This window comes from Crotalus tigris, unplaced genomic scaffold (assembly GCF_016545835.1).
Source record: "Crotalus tigris isolate CLP2741 ecotype Arizona unplaced genomic scaffold, ASM1654583v1 scf7180000019031.1477733, whole genome shotgun sequence".
Lineage (NCBI taxonomy): Eukaryota > Metazoa > Chordata > Lepidosauria > Squamata > Viperidae > Crotalus > Crotalus tigris.
The window spans coordinates 905951-919556 of NW_024097335.1; the positions used below are offsets into that span (position 1 = coordinate 905951).

A 13606-nucleotide genomic window follows, 5' to 3' on the forward strand; every position below is an offset into this window, starting at 1 on the left:
CTTACTCACAATACCCAGCAAAGAGTCGACATTACCGTAAGTTGCCCAAGTCAATGGGAATCAGCAAAAAAACCTGATCTATCATTGTATGGTCTATATATGTTTTCCTATGTTCTTTTTGAAATCACTTCTCTGGTGATGGGATTCCAGCTGACAAGTAGAAAAGCTTAAGTTGAGAGGTTCAATAGTCTTTTCACTAAAGCAATGTCTACAAGATCATCAGGCTGGTTATAAGGAAAGACATCTTTATACTATAAAGAATAAATACATTTTGAAGGGCAGAAGAACAATCACAGGAACAGTGCTTATTGTTAACTGAATGCTTCTTAAAACTTGAAAGCTTATTTTAGAAAGCTGCACATAAAGAAACCAGGTTTCAACCTTTCTGCTGAAGTGCTGTTTATAATTAATTAATAAATTAGATCTTCCCTTTTTAGTGCACATGATGCCATTCTATTTTTTTTAATGCCTCCAATCCAACCCGCCCCCAAGAATCCTAAAGCCAACTTAATCTATTTACAGAATACAGACTAACAGAGTTGGAAGGGCCCTGGGTGGTCTTCTAGTCCAACCCCCTGCTCAAGCAGGAGACTCTAGACCCTATCCTGGAGAAATGGCTATCCAATCTCTTCCTGAAAACCTTCAATGATGGAGTGCCCACAACTTCTGAAGGGAAGCCATTCCACTGATTAATTGTTCTCACTGTCAGGAAATTTCTCCTTATTTCTAGGTTGGGTCTCTCCTTGATTGGTTTACATCCATGGCTTCTTCTCTTGTGTTCAAGTGCTTTGGAGAATAGATCGGTCCCCTCTTCTCAGTGACAGCCCCTCAAATATTGGAAGATGGCTACCCTGTCACCCCAGTCCTTTCCCGTTAGACTACTAGATGAAGAGGCAAATCCCATCTATCTTTTAGAAAAGGAAGGGGTGCATAGCTCTGTCGATTATCTCTCCAGCACAAAACCAAGTCTAAAATTTTCTACTTTGTATAAGTTCCATTTTTGAGTCTGATTTGACGATTGCAAGGAATTGGTCTTTAAAACCTTTCTATCCTCCATTAAAGAATTATTTGCGAATTAATCCTTCCTTTTTACTGCTTTTCAATACTGAGCTGAGCTGTACTTGCCCCAATTTCACAGCATTCACACGCATTAACATTGCTCAGAGCCAACTGAGTGAGAATTGCAGGCGCTTGCAGGCCCAAATGTACAGGGCACCACGTTGGAGAACAAAACCCAATTATGAACATTACAGGTGTGCCCTCCTTGACTCTGAAAGGAAAAAGAAAAGTTTTACAACCACTTTTCATCAAACGCTGCTCTCATTAGTAGAGAAAAATCCACTCGAAATTCCTTTCCTTTTCATATTTTAACAAACTAGAAAGGCTCTTTCAAAAAAAACAAAAAAAAAAAAACAAACCCTCATCCCTAACCTCTCCAATTAAGACTGACCTCCATGGATAAATTCAACTAAAACCTGGCCCCACAGCATAAAAACTGCATTGATGTGGCCCCACTGGGCACCTCCCAGCTGTGCTATTAACAGTTAAGAAATACTTGGAAAAAAGGCCAAGGTATTGAGGATTTTCTCTCTTTATTACATTATGTCTACTTTCCTCCAATCATGTAGCAAAATATCTATTCTTTTACAAAGGGTGGGAGTTGCAAGGGAGAGGCATCTGGTTGAAGGTGTGTAGATTTTCAAAGTGGCCCTGGGCATCCTTTCAGCGTGATGGGGAAGGCTTAGGCTGCCAAAATATACAATGCAGTCTTAGGCTGCATCAACAGGACAGAATCAAGATCACGTGAAGCGTTAACACCACTTTATAATGCCTCCATAAGACCACACTTGGAATACTGCATCCAGTTTTGGTCACCACGATGTAAAAAGGATGTTGAGACTCTAGAAAGCGTGCAGAGAAGAACAACAAAGATGATTAGGGGGCTGGAAGCTAAAACATATGAAGAATAGTTGCAGGAATTGGGTACTGTATGTCTAGTTTTATGAAAAGAAGGACTAGGGGTAACATGATAGCAGTCTTCCAATATCTCAGAGGGTGCCACAAAGAAAAAGGGGTCAATGTATTCTCCAAAGCACCTGAAGGCAGGACAAGAAGCAGCGGATGGAAACTAATCAACGAAAGAAGCACCTAGAAATAAGGAGAAATTTTCTGAGCAATTAATCAGTGAAATCACTTGCCTCCAGAAGTTGTGGGTGCTCCAACACTGGAGGTTTTTAAGAAGGGATCGGACAACCATTTGTCTGAGGGATAGAATCTAGATCCGATGAAGTATTAATACCACTTCCTAATACCTTGATAAGACCACACTTAGAATATTGCATCTTGTTTTTGTCGCCACGATATAAAAAGATGTTGAGACTCTAGAAAGAGTGCAGAGAAGAGCAACAAAAATGATTAGGGGACTAGAGGCTGAAACATACGAAAAACAGTTGCAGGAACTGGGTTGTGTCTAGTCCAACAAAGAGAAGGACTAGGGGTGTTACAATAGTAGTCTTCCAGTATTTGAGGGACTGTTCCAAAGAAGAGGGAATCAAGCTATTCTCCAAAGCACCTAAAGGCAGAACAAGAAGCAATAGATGGAAATTGATCAAAGAGAGCTCCAACCTAAAATTAAGGAGAAATTTCCTGACAGTGAGAACAATTAATCATTGGATTAATTAATCACTGTCTATTTATTAATCTGGTCTACCCTGAAGGGCTGACACAGTCCCTCTCTAAGCCCGACAGCCTGTGCAGAATAGTGATGAAGATGTCCAACTGGAAGCAGGAAGCCCCCAGTTCTAATCCCTCCTCAACCATGGAAGTTCCCTGGCTGACCTTGGGCCAATCACTCCCTCAGCCTGACCTCTCTCACAGATTTATTTGAGGATGGAGTGATATGTATGTCTAGTTTAACGAAGAGAAGGACAAGGGGGGACATGATAGCAGTATTCCAATATCTCAGGGGCTGCCACAAAGAAGAGGGAATCAAGCTATTCTTCAAAACACCTGAAGGCAGGACAAGAAGCAATGGGTGGAAACTAATCAAGGAGAGAAGCAATCTAGAACTATAGAGAAACTTCCTGACAGTGAGAACAATTAACCAGTGGAACAACCTGCCTCCAGAAGCGGTAAATGCTCCAACACTGGAAGTTTTTAAGAAGAGAATGGACAGCCATTTGTCCGAAATGGTGTAGGGTTTCCTGCCTGAGCAGGGGGTTGGACTAGATGACCTCCAAGGTCCCTTCCAACTTTACTACTACTACTACTACTATTATTATTATTATTTACATCTAGATGACTGGATGACTGGATGGATGGATGTCTGGACAGACAGTCAAAAAGGGTAAATTCCTTGGAAAGTCAGCATGGAGTAATGCTTAGAGCAGGGGTCCCCAACCCCCGGTTCACGGACCGGTACCGGGCCACGGCATGCCAGCAACCGGTCCACACAAACAAGCAAAGCCCCATCTGCGAGATGCAGGCAGCACACAAAACCACGCCCCCTCCAGTCGATGGAAAAACCTCTCTACACGGAACCAGTCCCTGATGCCCAAAAGGTTGGGGACCTCTGGCTTAGAGCACTGAATTAGCACCAAGGCCATACAGGGTTTATTTATTTAAACAGGAGTTTAAACATGCTTGGGATAGGCACATGTCTATCAGCCCACAAAAATTTTAAAAAATAAATAAAACTAAATGAAATAAATACTATAATACAATAATAAACAGACAAAATAAATAAAAAATGTGATAATTAAAAAATAAATTAATTAAAAAGAAAACAAAACCAAATAAACAAAAACTCAAGGGGCAAACTTGATGGACCACTGGGTCTTTTTCTGCTATCAGTTTTCAGTGTTTCTGCGTTTAAAAGGGTTAAATGTGTTGTGGGAACAGAGCCAATGTATTGGACAAACCCAGGTAAAGCAAGGAAAAGAAGTTAGAATGTTGTGTGTCAGAATGTTGTGTGAATGTAGCTATTCTGGACGGAACTGAATCAGACAGGCTAATGAGATTCATTTTAAAGCAGCTTCCACATTAATGGTGATGAAAAACAGGATTCTTGCAGCTAGTTGTATCTGGGCTTTGGAGAACTATGATCAGTACAGCTACACAAAGTAGGAATGTTTTCCATTGGGAAACAACCACAAGATGTCACTCTAGACCCTTTATTTACCGTACCAAGAAAGCATCCAGATCTAACACACAACTGTAAGGAGTTATACATAAAACTACTGTTACTAAAAACATGATGTCACAGAAAACATATCAAGAACATGCCTGCATGGTAGACAGAGCACAGGGCAACCTTCTCCCTGCAAACCATCTTTCCTGGGCCTGAAATTCCCACAAACTCTAGCTTGACTAATCTGGAAAGCCTAAATATATTTATTTACTTATTTTAGATCAGGGGTCTTCAAACTTGGCCCTTTTATGACATGTGGACTTTAACTCCCAGAATTCCTCAGCCAGGCATACTGGCTGAGGAATTCTGGGAGCTGAAGTCCACAAATCATAAAAGGGCCAAGTTTGAATAGTCCTGTTTTAGATGTTTTAAATTCTGCTTTTATTATTGCTATAGATAACTCAAGGTGGTGAACATATCTAATACTTCTTCCTTCTTGTATTTTTCCCACAACAACAACCCTGTGAGGTGAATTGGGCTGAGAGGAGATAACTGGCCCATAGTCACTTGGCCAGCTTTCAGGCCCGAGGCAGGACTAGAATTCATAGACTCCTGGTGATTGGCCCAAATTCACCTGTCCAGCTTTCATGCCTTAGGAGAGTCTAGAACTTACTGTCTCCTGGTGATTGGCCCAAATTCATCCTGCCAGCTTTCATGCCTGAGATGGGACTAAAACTCACAGTCTCCTGGTGATCAGCTCAAAGTTGCTCTGCCGGCTTTCGTGCCTGAGGTGGGAATAGAACTCACAGTCTCCTGATGACTGACCCAAAGTCACCCAGTTGGCTTTTATGCCTAAGCAAGACTAGAATTCACAATCCATTGGTTTCCAGCTTGGTGCCAAGTTCATCTAGGTGCGTTGAGATCTTGGGCAATTTTCTTAGAATTCATCTTTTAATGTATATGATGCCTCTACACAAGAATCTAGTCAACTAAAGTTCATCAGTAAATTGGGGCTAGAAAAGGGTCAACAGAATTCAAGAGGGGTTGGACTAAGATCATTTCTGGGAACGTAATTGTCAAGCGCCGGGGAAATTAGGAGATTTGGGCAGTTCAAATGAGTGTAAACATTTATTGCAAGCTTAAGCTCTCTATAAGAATCTGAGCCACTAACGGTCAGAGTAAATTGGCGGTAGATAAGAGTCAACGGAATTCAAGGTGGGCTGGACTTAGATCCCTTGTGGGCATGAAGGGACTCGAGACTATGATCCGTTTGACCCCTCCCTCCTGGGCTCAGCCTGGTATCTCCTACAGTAATGATTCTAGGCAGATGACTCGTTTAACTCAGCCACCCAGCTCTGCCTGCTCTTCTACAAATATCATGAGATATTTGTAGCTCCTCTCCCAGTAAATGGGTGTGTTATGATTGGTTCCATAGGCCAATGTGGCTACCATATACAGAGAGTTTATTTTCAATTTCAGGTATGCCTACAACTAAAAAGTGGGTGATTCTACTCAAGGGACCCAGTGAATTTTCACAGTAATTGAATCCAGATTATTAATACAGTATGCAAGTTCATCACTAGTGTTACAAGCACATCTTGAAAAACAATAAGGTGCTAAATTAGGTGAACCTTTGAGGATAAACCCAAAGCATTTCTTGAAATGGATGACTCTAGGACGTAGCAACAGGAATTGGGAGGATAAGTTTGTGAGCCATGCAGTGAGCCTCTGGGTTTCCTCCTCAACTATCTAATTTCTTTAAAGGTTGTGAAGATATTATCTCACTATTACCAATAAAAAGCTATCTTGTTTTTCATTTCAGGGAGCCAAACGGCTAGGCCAGTCTTGTTTTAGGCCAACTTGGCATGGCACGGATTTATACACAATAAAGAATAACAGAGTTGGAAGGGACCTTGGAGGTCTTCTAATCCAACCCCCTGCTCAAGCAAGAGACCCTATGCCATTTTGGATAAATGGCTTTTCAATCTTTTCTTGAAGACCACCAGTGACGGAGCAACCACCACTTCCGGAAGCAAGACATTAATTGTTCTCACTGTCAGGAAATTTCTCCTTGGTTCTAGATTGGAGCTCTCTGTCATGATCTTCCGTCCATTGCTTCTTGTCCTGCCCTCAGGTGCTTTGGAGAATAAGTCAATTCCCTCTTCTCTCTGGCAGCCCCTCTGATTCTGGAAGACTGATAGCATGTCGCCCTAGTCCTTCTCTTCCTACTAGAGTCATAGAACATAGAATCACAGGGCCTCAAGGAACCTGAGGTCTTCTAGTCCAACCCCCTAATAACCTTAAATGTTGGTTGCCAATATAGCAATATGCAAAAAATGTAGTGCCCTTGATGATTCCAGCCCTGAAACAGGCCATGACAAACATGGAACAAGATATTTTAGGTGGCCCAGGAATGGTTTCACTTTGAAACAAACCTATTTTGAATCTTCCTGGGATAGAGCTTTTCCAGAGCTCCTAACTCATTCCAAGGCTGGGATGTTCCCTGATGGAAGATTGTGCGTGCCTCCAACGAAGCCAACCGTTTAAAAAGTGGTCTTGTGTATATGTGGTCTTGGCTATGTGTAAATTGTATTGTGGGAAAGAAATATTTGGGGGAATATTTAAAAGGCAGAATATATTTCCCCAAAGGAATAATAGAAAATCTTAGGCAGAAACCACCACCACCCAAGTCTCTCTGCCCCAAGCACAAACCAGGTCTGTAGAAATGCAGATCTGATAATCCTTTTCAGAAAGGTTGGAGCCAGGAAGCTAGAAGCTGATGAGATTAGAAAGACAAAGACCCCTAAAATCTACGTACCCCACCCAAACTCTAAAAGACATGACCTTTGGAACATAACAGAATTAACCCACCACCATCAGAATACCAAATGGATATGCTCAGAACCTCAGGTCAAAGTTCATGACACAGGAACAGGAAACAACCTCAAAAGCCCAAGAAGATATAAAAACCCACCATTTCCAGCTACAAGTGGTCAGTTTTCCTAGAGCCTCGTTTCTGTCTGGCTCTGCTCTTCAATAAACTACAATCTTCTTTCTAAAACAGTCTCCATTTTGTTTATTCCCGGCTTGGACTGGACCCTGATGAAGATTTTTCTTTCAACAGTATGTCAGAGCACAAAAACTACAAGGTGGCAGGATTTAAAGCCCGGAGAAAAAACCATTTAGGCTAAAATCTGCAACGGCAACAAAAGCACTTTCAAGGGATGGTAGGAGATGCAAGCATGTTAACATGGCAATCGACCCCAAATGGTCTCAAACAGATGTCAGAAACATGATTAGTAAAAACAGAAATTATGTAACCAAACCTGATTATTGATTACACAACAGCATTATCTTGCAGCCCGGAATATGCTCAGACAACTACTTTAGAAAAACCAGCAGTTCTAAGCCATTAAATTGCAAAACAATTTTATAATGAGGGATTATGTACTTTTCCATTTCAATTTCTTTAGTAGTATTAAAAAAGCACCATGGGAAGAAGCTCATTCCAAGTCAGGAAGAATAATAAACATGTGTAATCTCGAACACCAGTTCTTTTTTTTTCTCTCAGGTTGTTCATTCAGTAGGTAAATTCTTTCATCCTAAAAGCTGGTTGGGCAATCACTCTTAAGCCAAAGGACACATAAGTCTTTTCATCATTTGTGCAACTCATATACTTTAATCATTATAAAACCAGAAAGCTATATTTTACCATTTTATCCAAACTGCAAAAAACACGGGTGCCAGTTCAAGAGGAAGCCAGGATATTAAGCCATCATCTACCAATGAATTAATATTCCTGATTCCTAGTTATTATAGTTATTATATGATAATCGTTACAGTTTCCCCATTTGTGGTTAATAACGAAGTTCATAATTTTTGCTTCCTATGAGAAGAAAAGTACAACGGTCTGCGTGGGTAGAAAAATCTTGGTTTAATAAAATATAATCCACTGAATACATCTTTGCATTAGGAAAGTAGGTTTGAATTCAAGCTTCTCATTTTTTTTTATTTCTTCTAAAAAAGTTTAACACGGGGGGGGGGGGAAACAAATACAAAATCAAACCAAACAGAAAAATAACAACAAAATCCCCATCGTTTCTATCAATGTATCTTACTGACCTTCCTGTCAAGAGTAAACATTTACAGACTTAAGTCATTTCAAAATTGTGCATTATAGGTTCCAGACAAATTCAGGAATTGGTGCTAATTTTTTGCTTCCAAGATCTGAGCTGTTGCAACAATCTGATGTAGAAACAGCAGTCTGAATGACTGGGTGCCTAATCAAGGTGCAAACAAACCTGTGAACAGGTAAGTTCCACTTTGATTTTGGTAAGTACCTCCACTTCCTATTGCTATTTTTACATCACACTTCCCTCACCCTCTGTTCCCCCTCAAAAGCCACGCCTTGGAGAAGAGAAAGAAGGAAGCAATTATGGGCACTATCACACCATTAGCGGAGAATCCATTTCCAGAATTAGAATTGCACAGCAGGAAAACAGAGGCTATTGTGTCATTTCTGCCAAGAGGAGAATCCCAGATTCTTATTCCGGAGGACTTTTTTTTTTTTTTTTTTTTTGCACAACCCCACAGCTTCATTATTGTTCTGCTGCCATTTTGGGGCTGATCCAATCAGAAGGGTTTTTTTTTCCAAGAGAAGAGAAAACCTGTAGCTCAGGATTGAGCTGTGAGGTCTTGGGGTGTTCTCTGAATTTGCTTGTTTTGTTTTACAGAGGTTTCATTATCATCACCAGTGCTGGTGATGTAAACAGCAGATTAATCAAGAGACCACCAAAAACACTTCCATCAACACTCACAGGGCACCTCACATATAACCAGAGAGCAAGCCCCCATTCCCTTCTAGCACTGATGTTAGACCAGACCAGATCAGAATAGAATAGACTAGACTAGAATAGAATAGAACAGAATACAGAATAGAACAGAACAGAGAATGGGAATAGAATAGAATAGAATAGAATAGAATAGAATAGAATAGAATAGAATAGAATAGAATAGAATAGAATAGAATAGAATAGAATAGAATAGAAAATGGGAATAGAATAGAATAGAATAGAATAGAATAGAATAGAATAGAATAGAATAGAATAGAATAGAATAGAAAATGGGAAGAGAAGAGAAGAGAAGAGAAGAGAAGAGAAGAGAAGAGAAGAGAAGAGAAGAGAAGAGAAGAGAAGAGAAGAGAGAATGGGAATAGAATAGAGTAGAGTAGAGTAGAGTAGAAAAGAAAATGGGAATAGAATAGAATAGAAAATGGGAAGAGAAGAGAAGAGACGAGACGAGACGAGAAGAGAAGAGAAGAGAAGAGAAGAGAAGAGAGAATGGGAATAGAATAGAGTAGAGTAGAATAGAAAAGAAAATGGGAATAGAATAGAATAGAATAGAATAGAATAGAATAGAATAGAATAGAATAGAATAGAATAGAATAGAATAGAATAGAAAGGAACCATGGAGGTCTTCTAGTCCAGCCCCCCACTTAAGCAGGAGAACTTATATCATCTCAGACAAGTGACTGTGTAGCCTCTTCTGAAAAATATCCAGTGATGGAGCGCCCACCATTACTGGGGGTAAGCTGTTCCACTGGTTAATTGTCCTCACTATCAGGAAATTTCTCCCTAATTCTAGGTTGCTTCTCTCTTTGTTCAGTTTCCAATCATTGTTTCTTGTTATCTAATTGGACAATGAAACATCTGCAAGAAAACAGAAAGCACCCAGGGACCCTATAGGCATTGTTACATACGGATGCTAAATTCCTGTCCAACAATTCTGTCTGTCCGGAAAGCATTTACACAATGGATTCAGTCTGGTTCCTGAAAACCCATGATCTCGGTTTGGCCAATATATTAGAATAAACTATCGTAAAAGGACCAGATTTGCATAATAAAAAGAAGTCATGCTTGTAACCAAGCAAGCTGATCATGAAATCAGATATTAGATCTTTTAATTGATCTGGTTAAGTGTCTTTATGCAAACATGGACACAGCGAGATCTGTAAAAACTGCTTCTGTACTAGTCTTCTCAGAGAAATCTCTGGCAATGGGAATTCTGTTGGAATATTTATAAAATTCAAAGCACCTTTAGGAGAAAGGGAGATATGCTCCTCCTTATCTTTGGCAGTGATAACTGAGAAGAAATTATCATCTGGTCAGCAACATGTGGCATCGATGAAAAAGCAGTACAGATAGTCCTCCAGTTACAACCGTTCGTTTAGCGACCGTCCGAAGTCACAATGGCACTGAAAAAGGGGATTTGCAACAATTTTTCACCCTGATTACCGTTGCAGCATCTCCACGATCACGGTCACGTGATCAGAATTCGGAGGCTTGGAAACCGGCGTGTATTTATGACGGTTGCAGTGTCCCGGGGTCACGAGATCATCTTTTTCCCTCCTCTGACAAGCCAAGTCAATGGGAAAACCAGACTCACTTAACCACCGTGTGACTAATTTAACAACTGCAGTGATTCACTTAATGACGGTGGCAAGAAAGGTTGTAAAACGGGGCAAAATTCACTTAACAACCGTCTCGCTTAGCAACAGAAAAGCTGGACTCAATTGTGGTTGTTAAGTCGAGGGCTACTTGTATTAAACCTCCTTTAGCTTTCCGCAGAGGGCATTGGCAAGGGAATTGCAAGTTGGATTGGAACCATGGTTCTGAGCAAGCTAGAAAACCTTTGGTCTATATTGTTGTTAGTTGCGAAGTCGTGTCAGACCCATCGCAACCCCATGGACAACGTTCCTCCAGGCCTTCCTGTCCTCTACCATCTTCTGGAGTCCATTTAAGCTCACGCCTACTGCTTCAGTGATTCCATCCAGCCACCTCATTCTCTGTCGTCCCCTTCTTCTGTTGCCCTCCATCTTTCCCAGCATTAGGCCCTTCTCCAGTGAGTCCTTCCTTCTCATTAGGTGGCCAAAGTACTTGAGTTTCAACTTCAGGATCTGGCCTTCTAAAGAGCAGTCAGGGTTGATCTCCTCTAGGACTGACAAGTTTGATCGCCTTGCAGTCCAGGGGACTCACAGGAGTCTTCTCCAGCACTATAGTTCAAAGACCTTTGTCTATAGAAGTTCTCAATCATCCAGGTCATGGTTATCCCAACAGTGCTTTTCCAAAAGGTAAATGGACTTTTGTGTGTGGGGGTTTCCTTGAAAATGTTTCGCTTCTCATTCAAGAAGCTTCAGAACTGAAGAAGTTTCTTGGATGAGAAGCGAAACATTTTCAAGGACAAAAACACCAAGAAAGTCTGATTGTCTTTTGGAAAAGCACCTTTGGACTAGAGGCAGGGGTCACCAACCCCCAGTCCGTGGACCGGTACCGGGCCACGCCATGCCAACAACCGGTCCGCATAAACAAGCAAAGCCCTATCTGTGGGCAGCACACAAAACTAGACACTCTCCGGTCCGTAGAAAAACCTCTCTCCATGTAACTGGAGACCTCTGGAGTACGAAATCTTTTGTTCCCCTGTTTTCCAATGGCAGAAATTCCCCCCCCCCCAAAAAAAATAATGGCTCCTTTGCAGAACTGGTGACCTTTCTTATAAAGCAGTGGTTCTCAACCTTTTTAATGCCGCGACCCCAACCGGTCGTAAGTCGAGGACTATTCAACTGGTGCAACACCATTTGCAGAATGGGACTTTTGGCGGGCTCAGCAGGACAGAGACAGCCTGGACAATTCCTATTGGCTTTTGAAAGCCAATAGAATTAGACTCTATTCAAGAGAGTCTATTCTATTGGCTTTCAAAAGCCAATAGGATAAAAGGGAGTAGCACAGCTAAGGAAAAGGGGGAAAAAATGGCGGACTGCGTTGTTTGGCGACCCCCGTGAAATGGTTGTTCGACCCCAAATGGGGTCCCGACCCACAGGTTGAGAACCACTGTTATAAAGCAAATAGCATGAAAAAAAAAAGACTTGCCTTCCATGGGGTTATCATTTATACTTATTATAACTGATAAAGCAAACTAACCGATAGTATTCAATATTCCCAGACCTTGGGAAGTGTTTTGGGGACCCCTTTCAAGAGCCATCCAGGGCAACCTCCAAGTAAATGAAACAGAAAAGCAGGAAAAAGAAGCATTGGTTCACCTACCTAGCAAAGCCTGGAACAAACTGCTTTTAAAGATGCCCATCACCTTCTTAATGGCTTTTTTCAGTTGTTGCTCCTCTGGCTTTTTTAACGTCTTACAATAATCTTCCAGAAGTGCTATAGCTCGATCGGTGTCTAAAGCAAACAAGACGAGAACCATGGTTAGCCGAACCTTGAAATGTTACTTTTTTTTAACGTGCAAAACAGAAGGATGCGTTTGCCAAACAAGGCTTGCTAATTAATACAAAACTTGGCGTTGCTCAGTTCTCAAGCGAAGAGGCACAGCTTAATAGTAATGTTTAAAAATGGTCATATACATTTTTCCTTTGCCTTCCTCTTGTGTTAAGCGTTTTTTAGACGAACACGCCAGGGCAGATATGTCACCTTGTTTGTAACTGATCACATAAACTACTTTGGAGCTGTATTTGTTACTTAGATGATAAACAAAATGAAAAAAGTCCTTTAAATAATTCCTGTAAAACATAAGGCCGTTGTGTTGCACACAGAATTGCAAAATTCTGATTCGGGGGCATTTGCAGAGAGGACGATACAAAAAAAAAAAAAAGTCAAAATGACACCTATAAACAAAATCTTCTCCTTTTTTATCCTACAGCTCGTATGACAAATTTACATTATTATGCACATGACTAAGCTCTAAAAAACTATATATACATTCAAAACAAAACAAAATTGAGTCAGGACTAGGCTTTTTGGCTGCTTACTTTACTGAAATTCGAGAACTGGTAATGCAGAAACAATCCTAAATCACAGGCAAGCCTAAATACAGGTGGTCCTCAACTTACAACAGTTCATTTAGTGACTTTTCAATGTTACAACAGCACTGAAAAAAGTGACATATGACCACTTTTCATACTTATTATGACTGTCACATGATCAAAATTCAAATGCTTGGCAAATGACTCATGACAGCATGACCCCGGGTCACTGCAACCGTCATAAATGTGAGTCAGTTGCCAAGTGTCTGAATCCTGATCACGTGACCATGGGGATGTTGCAGCGGTTGTGTGAAAAATAGTCATAAAGTTGCTGTTTTCAGTGCCGTTGTAACTTTGAAAGGTCACAAAATGAACTGTTGTAAGTTGAGGACTACCTGTACAGTGGTTGAACGCTTACATTTAGTAGCAAAAAAACGCTTACATTTAGTAGTAGTAAAAAAATATGAATCGGTTGCCAAGTAGCTGAATTTTAATCATGTGACCATGGGGTTGTAAGTGTAAAAAAAATGGTCGCTTTTTTCAGTGCCGTTGTAACTTCGGTCACTAAACAAAGTCATAAGTCGAGAACTATCCGTAATTGAATTGGAAAGTGACCGGGGAATGACCAATTTGTGAGCAAGGTCACCCAGTCCTGCTCTCTTTTT

General features: G+C 40.8%; 1 protein-coding gene across 9 annotated transcripts in view; it reads right to left on the reverse strand.

The window, feature by feature from the left end:
* The window catches only part of LOC120314980 (disks large homolog 2-like), an 899194-nt gene that overhangs the window by 867596 nt on the left and 17992 nt on the right, over positions 1–13606 (reverse strand). For all 9 annotated transcript variants that reach the window (XM_039358594.1, XM_039358591.1, XM_039358596.1 and 6 more), the window contains one exon: positions 12229–12360. In XM_039358594.1, the coding sequence (XP_039214528.1) occupies positions 12229–12360 (132 nt within the window). The remainder of the gene's footprint in view (positions 1–12228; positions 12361–13606) is intronic.